This window comes from Taeniopygia guttata, chromosome 9 (genome assembly GCF_048771995.1).
Source record: "Taeniopygia guttata chromosome 9, bTaeGut7.mat, whole genome shotgun sequence".
Lineage (NCBI taxonomy): Eukaryota > Metazoa > Chordata > Aves > Passeriformes > Estrildidae > Taeniopygia > Taeniopygia guttata.
Window position 1 is genome coordinate 16,888,915 of NC_133034.1, and position 10,197 is coordinate 16,899,111.

Consider the following 10,197-nt stretch of genomic DNA (forward strand, 5'->3'; position numbering starts at 1 on the left):
CAGTGGGAGAAAATTGCCCATCCTTGTCTTCTGCATTGTGCCATCCCACAGGGCCTTTTACTTCTGTATCACCTCCCTGGAAGAAATAATTCCTCTGATTTATACTGGGAAGGTGGCAGGGGCCAGGCTGAGCTCAGGGCAGTGGGGAGCATCATTCTTGGACCAAACAGCTCCTAATTCCCTTCCTGGGGCTGCAGTGAGCCTGAGGCAGGAAGGAGTCATCCCAGTACCTTCCCAGTAGTGGAGAGGTGTAAAATGCTCTTCACGAAACCATTCTCCCTGAGGAGATCAGTTCCTTTTTTATTAGGTTTCATGTATTCATGAATTATAGGATTAAATGACTTGCCCAGCAGCCTTTAATTCAAGCATCTCTTGGGAGCCCAGCTGGCATGTGGTACCCAGGAAGTCTCCACATCATCAAAACCCAGCCCATACATCTCCACCCAGGAGGTGCCACCAGCTGTGCCACAGCTACATCTCTCACAAGCTTTTGGGATGCTTTGCAGGGTGATCCTGACCCAGCTGTGCATGTGGAGTGGGTGGTGGGGCAGCCCCAGCATCACCACCCAATATATCAGGGCTTGAGCTGCATATTCCCTTTGTGCATCTGCGAGAGGAGAATTCGGGGTCACCAAGGAGGATGGGGAGTCCCAGGTCAGGAGATGTCTGAATTTGGGGACACCAAGGAGGATGGGGAGACCCAGGTCAGGAGATGTCTGAATTTGGGGACACCAAGGAGGATGGGGAGTCCCAGGTCAGAAGATGTCTGAATTTGGGGACACCAAGGAGGATGGGGAGACCCAGGTCAGGAGATGCCTGGGCAGCTGGGAACACAAGGCTGGATAAAGGCAAAGCCAGTGCCTCACCCTTCTGGCTGCTCTGGACTCCATCCCAGCTGTGCTGCAACCAAGGATCCTGTAAAAAAACCCTGGGAACACACACTCTGATACACTCTGACACTGACCAAGGCACTTGAGCTGCAGCAGCCACAGCTGTATCCCTGCACAGCCTGGCTTTTCAGGAACAGAAGGAAAAGTTTGCCCTCGTGCAGCGTGAGGGACCCAAAACCCCACACGAGCATCTGTCACTACATTACAAAATACTATTGACTGCCTATTAAAAAGCCATTCCCTGGAGATTTGTGGCTGAGGAAGCAGCTGGGTGAAGTGAGACGGGGCAATAATGGCCATCAAGGAGGCATCAGTCACATCCACCCACACAGCAGCCACAAGGGGCCCACATGGCTGCCAGGGTGCTGTGCCCTGCCAGGACCATCACAGGAGAGAGAGGATGAAATAGATCTCAGTGCCCTCGGTCACACTGACATCCTCCAGAGAGAGGCTGCAAGCAGTCAGCCAGACCCTAAAACACAAAGTTACTGCAGCCCAATGCCCACCCTCACCCAGCAGCACCACCAGGACCCCCCAAGGGCCAAGGAAGGGCTTTGCCCATGGCAGACCTGGCTGTGGGATGGGGAGCAGGGGAAGCCAGCTGCACTGCCTCTGAACTAGGGATTGGCTAGATGGGGGCAGGAGGGAGTGTGCAAGCCCCAAACCCTTCGTCTTCTTGGTCACTGGCCTGGCTGTGGTCCCATGCAATGGGCTTAGGAGAGGCTGGAAGCAGAATAGCAGCTGCCAGTGCTCTGCCTGGGGCTTGCTCATCCAGTATTTCTGCTCAAGCAAGCCCCAGGCTACCATGCTGACCAGAGGCAGGGCCATGTGATGCTGAGCCAGGGGAGCCTCCAGAGCTGGCTGTGAGGGAGTTGGTGTCGAGTAAGTAATGCAAAACAAGAGCTCAAACTGTTTGGGCAGTCCCTTAGCTCCCATTTCAGATCCTTAGTGTTTCATCCTGCAGCACCTGGTGTACACAGGGAAGGCAGCAGCATTGATCTCAGACAGGAAATCGATGGGTCCTTCCAGCCTGGGAGAGCATGACCAGCCAGCCCACGTTCCCTGGCATTTTCGTGACATTTTCCAAACAGTGTGCCTGGGGAAAGAGTGATGGCCATGGCTCCAGAGGCAGCTGTCCCCCTGCAAAGGCCCCAGCCCTAGCTCAGCCTGAGAGGCCAGGAAGGGTGCAGGCATCCCACCTGTGCCCTCCCTGTCGTGCCCTCAGTGTCCCTGGACCTGCAGACCCACCACAGCAGCAGAGCCCCCGGGAAGATCTGGTGACACAGCCCTGGTGTCCATCACCCTGGCACGTGGCCCATCCACCACCCTCCCCGGGAGCATGGCCTGGGCTCAGTCCCATGCTGGGAGCAGAGCTGGGTGCCAGGGGACACAAGCAGGGCACAAATCAGGCCAGTGGCTTTTTTTAATTCTCAGTGAGGTTCAGCCCATGCAGGGCAGGGATGGAGGAGGGCTCCCCACATTTCCCTCAAGTTCAGGTGACCACAGTGGGCAGAGGAAGAAGAGATTGGCACCCAGCACATGCTGGTCAGAGAGGGGAGAGGGGAACATATTCATGTGACACAGACAGCTAAGGAACTCTGCCTTGGCACTACAGACAGCACGGAGCACCTTTTGTCCCATATTCTCCCCCTGGACTCCAGCTCTGGAGGGAGCAGCCATGCTCCTTCCCTTGCCCTCAAAGGGCTGGGAATGCAGGGCATGAGAAAGGCTGGGAGCAAGGAGCTGTACCAGCACCTGCAGCCAGGCACCAGCTGGCACCACTGAAGAGATGTGCCAGAAAATCAGGGTTACACTGGTGCCAGACAGCCCTGAAGAGGTCTCAAAGGAGAAGGCACCCACAGACCATTTTCTGGCCATGAATGGGGTTTTTCCACAATCCCATGCAAACCTCTCACACAGCCCTGGATCTCAGCCCACGTGCAAGCTCCTCTTGGGGCACCCATCCATCCCTGTGCCCCAAAACAGCCTGGGATGCCTAAGCCCCCAGCTCCAGTACCTGTGGGATCACCCCCCTGGGCCAGGAGGGATGGAATATTTTTAGGGATTGCTGACATATCCCTGACATAGAAGTCAGCTGTCCCCACACCACAAGCGATGCCCTGGCATGAGGACAGTGGGATGCATTGCCACGCATCCAGGGCACAGCAAGGTCACTGCCACCATGTCCCTGGAGCAGTGCTGCTGATACAAGCAGCCTTTCCACCCCAGTGGGACAGCACAGAGAGGAGGGATCCCCCATCGCTCCTGCCCCGCTCCCCAGCACAGGATGAGTGCCACAGTCGCATGGATGCTGGCAGTGAGGAAAGCTGGTCCCAGAGTCTTTCCCTCCTCTCACTCTTCAGCAGAGGGACATGGCGTGGTGGCCCCTCTCCACGTCCTCCAGCTCGTACTCCTCGGCGTCCGAGGGGGGCAGCCCGCCGGGGCCGGGCACGGGCTCGCACTCGGTGCTGCGGGTGGTGGTGCGGGTGACGCTGGGCGAGTACCTCCGTGCCCGGGGCGGGCGGTGCCCGGGGCGGCACATCGCCTCCTTGAACATCTCCCGGAAGCGGCTGGACATCAGGTTGTAGAGGATGGGGTTGGCGGCCGAGCTCAGGTAGAAGAAGACGCCTGAGATGATGTGGACATACTGGAACATGTGCAGCATGTTGCTGGTCCAGGTGGATACAAAACTCCAGACAAGGCGGTCGGTGTGGAAAGGAGCCCAGCAGATGCCAAACACCACCACCAGCACGACTGTGGGGAGACAAGGACCTGGTGTTACTGGGGGGATAGGGATTACTGACCCCACAGATCTCCAGTCCCTGGCCAAGCACTGCCCCATTTCAGCTCTGGCCATAGCAGAGAAGCACGAGAGAGAAGGAGGAGGAGAGGGGAAAGGTTCCCTCAGTGCCTTCTGGACTTGTCATGGAAGGACTGGAGGTCTGGACAGGATCTCCTCTCTCCATCTCCTGCCAATGCTACTTCTGTGCTGCACTTCTCCACTCCTCACTGACAGCTGGCCCTGTCACAGCCATGCAGCACAGCTGGGGAACTCAGTCCCCAGTTAGCATCCAGCCTCCAGAAACCTGCCACCTGCACCAGCAAAGTCCAAGGAGCATGAGCTATTTGAGACCTTTCCTTGTGCTTTGATTTTGATTTTGGGATTTTTTTTTTATTTGTTTGTTTTATAACCCAGCTCTGCTGATGGAAAGGAGGTATGTATGTATATGTACAGGTAATCCTGGGGTCCTCTGCCATACCCATGCCACAGTACATCTCTGTGGTATGCAGGGCAGGTCCCCCTTTGTCCCCAAGCCAGCCCAAGTGCCTTGGAAAGCAGAGTTACCACTTGTCTGGGAGGTGGTAGAGAAGCAGCCCTTGCTGTGCCTTTGGGCTGGGCTGGGCAATCTGCCATGGCTGTGCCATCACGGGGCTGGGAGTGTGTGCAGGTCAGTGTGCCAGGGAGAGGCAGCTGCCCAAGGGCAGCCAGCTCCCACTCCTGGGAAGGGGGCCAGAGGCTCTGGGAACCCTGCTGGAGAGGGGTGCAAGAGTGAAGAGCAGTGGGAAAGAGGATGTTTCAATCCAGCCTTGGGTCATTGCCCTGTTAGAGTTATAGAGGCTGTGGGGCTGGGCAGAAGGGAAACCCCACCACGCCACCAGCATTTGAGGTCTGGGTGGAGGGATGGGGAGTGAGTTCCCCCATCCCAACCCACCTCCTTTCTCACCCTGCACTTCCCTCGAGGAGGGGATATAGTACAGCTTGGAGGGAGCTGGCCCAAGCAATCCTTACTGCTGGACTAGAATCACCAGATGTGCCTTTGCCCCAACACCTCACAAGCCAGACCCACAGCCTTCCTCTGGGATGACCCAGCTGTGGTGCTTTGGACTGTCCATGACTCAGTTTCCCCCCAGCATCCTCCCAACACAGCCTGGGGAGATAGTCCCTGGCTCTGCCCCGCCCAGCACCGACTCACACAGCATCTTTGTGACCTGCCTCCTCCTGACTTTCTTCTGCCCCTGGGGGTTGTGGCAGTTGCGGCTGCTGCCGGTCTTGGCTCCCAAGGCTTCCAGCATCTTTTCTTTCTTGAGCTGCAGGCCAATGAGAAGGTAGAGGACACTGATGGTCCCCATGGGCAGGAAGAAGAAGAGGATGGTGGTGACCTGGATGATGAGATTGTAGGTCAAGCGTGGTTTCACGAGGGTGCAGATCTCCGAATCGGGCACCCGCCCCCGTCCTGGCACGTAGAGAGGCTGCAGCCCATGGAGGCTGGTGTTGGGGATGGAGCAGACGACCGACAAGACCCAGATGGTGACAATGACCCTCTTGGCGTGGTTCCTGGTCACCACGTACTTGGCTTTGAGCGGGTGCACCACAGCGATGTAGCGCTCCACGCTCAGGGCTGTGACGTTGAGGATGGAGGCGAAGCAGACGGCCTCGAAGAGCAGCGTCTTGAAATAGCAGCCGCTGGCCCCCAGCAGGAAGGGGTAGTTGCTCCACATGTCATAAAGCTCCAGAGGCATCCCCAGCAGCAGCACCAGCAGGTCGGACACGGCCAGGCTGAACAGGTAGTAGTTGGTGGGCGTCCTCATGAACCGGTGCCGGAGGATGACGATGCAGGTGAGCGTGTTGCCCACAGCCCCCACCAAGAAGATCAGCAGGTAAATGACACAGACTGGGACAAAGAAGTTGGACCGTCGAGGTCCCAGGTACTTATCCCGCAGCTGCTCCTCTGTCAGGTTGGCATCCTTAGGGTCGAAAAAGGTCTCTGGGTGAGTCCTGCTGCTGAGATCAGGGCTGATGGGCTCCACGGGGAAGTCTCGCTGGGGCAGGGGGAACTCGGAACTGGAGCAGTTGACATAGGAATTCATGGCTGTGGAGAGATGGAGAGGTTTGTGGGATGCTTTCCCAACTTCTCTGCTCCTCCTGCTCCCATTGTCCCTCTCCCCACTGGTGTCAGGATGCCAGGATTCTGCTGATCACCAGGGCTCTGCTCTCCTGCACCCATCCTGCCCCAGACACAGCCTTTCCTTTGTGAAACCACACGAAACCTCCACCTAAACTCTCTCAGGCTTCTCAAGTGCTTTCTGCCCCATTTCCCACCCGCAAACAAACCTGGCAGCTCCCCAGTCCACCTCAGCCCCTTTGCCCCATGAGGGGAATGTCAGCAGGGCTACCCTCTTTTCCTGCTCTGTAAGCAGAGCAGGATACAACCCCAAAAATCTCTCCTGGCAGCAATTCTACCGGCTATGTAGAAGGGCTGGCAGGGCAACCAATAAAACAGCCAGAGGGAAAATTGATTTTCCAACATGATAAGGACTTACGGCTTGTTGGGAAACTCCAGATGAACGCTGAGGTCCCACCACCCTTGCGCCGGACAGGGACAGGGCTGGGGAGGGAGCGAGGGAGGGGATGGAGACTTCACTGCCTTAAGAGGCAGGCGAATGAAATCCTGCCGCTGCTTTCCCCTCGGAGCTCAGCTCGGAAAAGCCGCCTGCCCTTATCCACCTTCTCCCTCGTGTCCGCTGTCAGCTGAGAGGCTGGGGGCTGTGCCAGGGGCTTCTCTTCCCACCGCTGGCCAAACAAATCGCGGTGCCGAGACCCTGCCCCTGCCAGGGGCTGGCTCCTTATCTGCAAAGCAGCGCCGACAAAAAGCTGCCCTTCAGAGAGAGGAAATAGCCTTAAGGTAATAAACTCCATCGACTCTGAGAGTCCCAGGGGAGGGCGGCACAGACGTCTCCTGCCCCCCCGGCAGCCGTCGCAGCGCCGGCATTTGTCATCTGCGTGGCCTCGGCGGTGAGTAAAGCATCGCTCAGCCCGCGGGAGCCGGTGCAGCGCCCGCTTCTCCATGCAGATGGACCCGGCGGCTTCCCGAGGTCTCCCGCTTCCAGATGTGCCGTCCCCGGCTCACCCGAATCACTCCCCGGTGAAGCGGGTGGGTGGCTCCAGCCGGCTCCGGTCACACCGGGGTGAGAGGAATTTGCTGCGCTCGCAGCATCGCCCCGCGCTCCGCGTCCGGCTCTGCGCCCTCCCCGTGCCCGGTGTGTGTCTGTCCCCGCTCCCGCCCGTCCTCAGCGGTGACACCCCCGTGCCAGGGAACGCTCCTGCTCTGCCATAAGGCCCGCGCACCCACGTGTATGTGTCTCGCACACACAGACCCACTCGCGGTTCCTGAGCTCCACGGACTCGTGTCAAGGCTGCGTGTCCCGGTTCTGCCCGCGGCTCCTCTCTCCTCCACGTGCTGGCCCGGTCCGAGACCCGCCCGGAGCCGGAGAAGCCGCGGGCCCCGCTCCGCCTGCAGCCCCGCCGGTGGGTGCGGGGTGGGCAGCGCATCCTCCCGCCGCTCCGTGCACTGCCACCCGCGGGACGGGGCACAGGGACACGCACCGGTCCCTTCATCCCCTCCGAGGGTGGCAGAGCGCAGGTGGACCCGGTCCCCCCAGGGATGGCACCTTGAAGGGCTCTGTCATCCCCGGATTTACCTCCTTCTGCCTGTCCCAGCACCGTCCCACCCTGCACAGAGGCTGAGCTAAAAGAGCCCCAGCAGGGCTGAATTCGAGCAGGCAGTACAGGGATTTTGGAGAAGGAACCTGGAGAAACCTGCCAGGATGTGGGAATCCAGGGCTTCCCTCTGGCTGCCCTGGATTGCCTGGGACCCTGGCAGGGGGTCAGGAACCCCCCTGGACAGAGCTCCGAGAGACACTGTCTGTGATCTCTGTCCATGGAAAAGAGTTTTCAATCTTACAGGATGAATTACAAGCTCTGAGTGTTTGATATGAGTAATAATTAAGTGTGGCACGGGTGCAAAAGTAAAATTTTAGGATTCTAGATTAGGGGTTCAGAGGGGACAAGATGGAGGAAATTGGGTGTGTCTTGTCCTTTTCCTCCTTCTTCATGCCCTCCACGTTTCACTGTAGTGTTGGCATTTTTCTATTGGTTTAGGCTGGGGACACGCTGTTCAATGTAGATGATAGATATTGGCACGTTATTGTAAATATAGCACAGGTAGTTTCTGGTATATAATGTTTGTAACATCCCACTGAGGGCAGAGCCCCACACGCTGCCCTGCAGGACAGAGCTGCGGCAGGGCAGCAGAACATGTTAGAGATAAACAGAATAAACAACCTTGAAACCAGCACAGATGAATTATGGGGCTTCTTCTTTGGCAGCGGGGCAGAAAGACAGAGACTTTCTACAATCTCGGAATCATCAATACCCACAGATTCCGACACCAGGAGAGCCCTGCTGCCAGCCCCACGCGGGCTGAGCCCAGCACAGCTGACAGCACTGCCCAGCGTGGTGCTTGTGGCCAGGATGTGAGGAGCCACCAGGATCTAGTGGCCTCCAGCACCAGGACACAGCCCCTGGGGTCCTGCACGGCCCAATCCTCCTGGTGCCAGAGCTCACAGCAGATGGAGCAGTACTACTCACTCCTCATTGACTTTGCCCAAAGAAATTCCAGAGCAGGTGAGGGATCACAGGACAAGACCAGCAAAGCCCTGGACTGTCTTGGTAGCCCTGACCTGCCCAACCTCTGCTCCCTGCAGCAAAAAAGCATCAAGCAGAGGGGAGCTGGTAGAGCAAACACTCCAAGGGCACAAAGGGTCTATGGCTGCCCGAGCCCTGACTTTCCTCAGGAAACTCTTTTCTCCCGGAGGAAAGGAACTGCTGAAGCCAAAGACCTGGAGGGTAGATGAGTGTAAATAAGACTTTACTCCAGCGAAGAAATCAACAAACTGGAAACAATGTCTGAAACTGGGAGGGAGAAGGAGAAGAGCCGCTGCCTGCTCCTATGGAGTGAGGAAATGAAACTTCATTCCCTCCGGGGATGGAGACACAGTTAAACAGGGTTATGGCATAGTGCTGGTGACAGCTGGGACAGGACACAGGGACAGCAGCAGGATGATGCTGGCAAGGGCTCAGCAGGGCTGTTTCAGCAGATGCCAGGATGGGTGACGGTGCCAGGGAAGTGGCACGTTGCAGGTCACACCCCCCGGGTGGCAGAGCTATAAACAGTAAGTGATGAGGCAGGGATTTCTTAACCTGCCTCCAGACTGTGCCCAGGCTGTTTTCCCTGGGGAATGCCCGAGGCAGGGAACAGATCTGTGCCAGTGCAGAGGCACAAGAAACCTCAGCATGAGCCCACTTCAGGGATTACAACGTGGAAAGAAGCATTCCAGGAAATCTCACTCCCTTCCATTCCTCCTGTTTTCTGAGTGCCCTGATGAGCACAGTCACACACAGCCAGCTCCCAGCACAGTCCCAGGTGCTCCCCGAGCTCTGTGCACTGTTACACAGCCACCTCCCCATCCTTGGGGCAGAGGCTGGTCCCTGCATACTGACACAATTCCTTAACTGTCTTGTTCCTCATCTCTGTCCGGGTTTTGCCTCGGGGCAGCCCCTGGGGAGCCCCCTGAGCTCTGCACCTCTGTCCTTGTCCCTGGGGAGCCCCCTGAGCTCTGCACCTCTGTCCTTGTCCCTGGGGAGCCCCCTGAGCTCTGCACCTCTGTCCTTGTCCCTGCAGGAGCCCCCATGGCTCACATGTCCTGCACTCCCAGGAGGATGAGGGGATGTCTGCAGGGACTGGGATGTTTGGAGGTTGCTTGGATTGGAAGAAAGCAGTGGGGATGTTGCTGAGCTCTTGACAAACTTCAACATCTGTTTCCCTAAAGCCTCCTTTCCTTCTGAGGACAGCAGGCATATAGGAAGGATGGCTTGCAAGGACAAGACAAAGCTTGGTTCTCTCCAAAATGACCCACGAGTCCCTCCATCCCCACCAGGCTGTCAGATCCAGAATTCCAGGTGGTGGCAGACCTCTCTGCCCCGCTCACAGCCCCATTTTTTCTGGGACACCAGAACCACGGGACATGGGATCCTTCTCCCTTTGTCTCCTCACTTCCCTCATCATTCACATCAGCCTGTTGGAGCATCCCACATAACTGGGGTCTCAAGAGCTGCTCCCACCCTACCTGCTGTCGTATCTCTCAAATATTTTGGCCGTGAGGATGTAAAAGGGGCTTCTCTCTCTGCTGGGAGCTGCCTACTCAAAGCTGCCTCTCTTTGGTCACCTGGAGATGACAAGCCTAGAGGATGCATTTCAGAGAGCAGGAGGATGCTTTTTTAAGACCTCAAGGCCAGGAAGGGCCACACAGACCCACAAGGGCACCAAACAGGCCCAGATCTGGATAATTTGGCACAGACAGGTCAATGAGGTGGCCTTTTCAAAGCAGCCCTGCTGTGTTTTATCCAGCAGAGCCTACCAATCCATCCTTGTCTATGTGGGACACCCTCCTGTAATAATTTTTAGCC

At 57.3% G+C, this 10,197-nt stretch overlaps 1 protein-coding gene across 1 annotated transcript; it reads right to left on the minus strand.

Annotated features, from left to right (window-relative positions):
- Window positions 1-284: 284 nt before the first annotated feature.
- NMUR1 (neuromedin U receptor 1) lies at window positions 285-6,535 on the minus strand. The gene is made up of 3 exons (XM_002190953.5): window positions 6,213-6,535; window positions 4,865-5,761; window positions 285-3,644 (listed from the first exon to the last, which is right to left on the minus strand). The coding sequence occupies exons 2-3, from the start codon at window positions 5,757-5,759 to the stop codon at window positions 3,250-3,252; spliced, it is 1,290 nt and encodes a 429-aa protein (XP_002190989.4). The 5' UTR covers window positions 5,760-5,761; window positions 6,213-6,535; the 3' UTR covers window positions 285-3,249.
- Between the last annotated feature and the right edge of the window lie 3,662 nt (window positions 6,536-10,197).

Bases quoted from the DNA above. Each gene is read 5' to 3' on its own strand.
- NMUR1 (XM_002190953.5), bottom strand. From the start codon at position 5,759: ATGAATTCCTATGTCAACTGCTCCAGTTCCGAGTTCCCCCTGCCCCAG. The intron at 3,645-4,864 runs GTGAGTCGGTGC...GTCTCCCCACAG, and splicing joins GCAGGTCACAAAGATGCTGT to TCGTGCTGGTGGTGGTGTTT.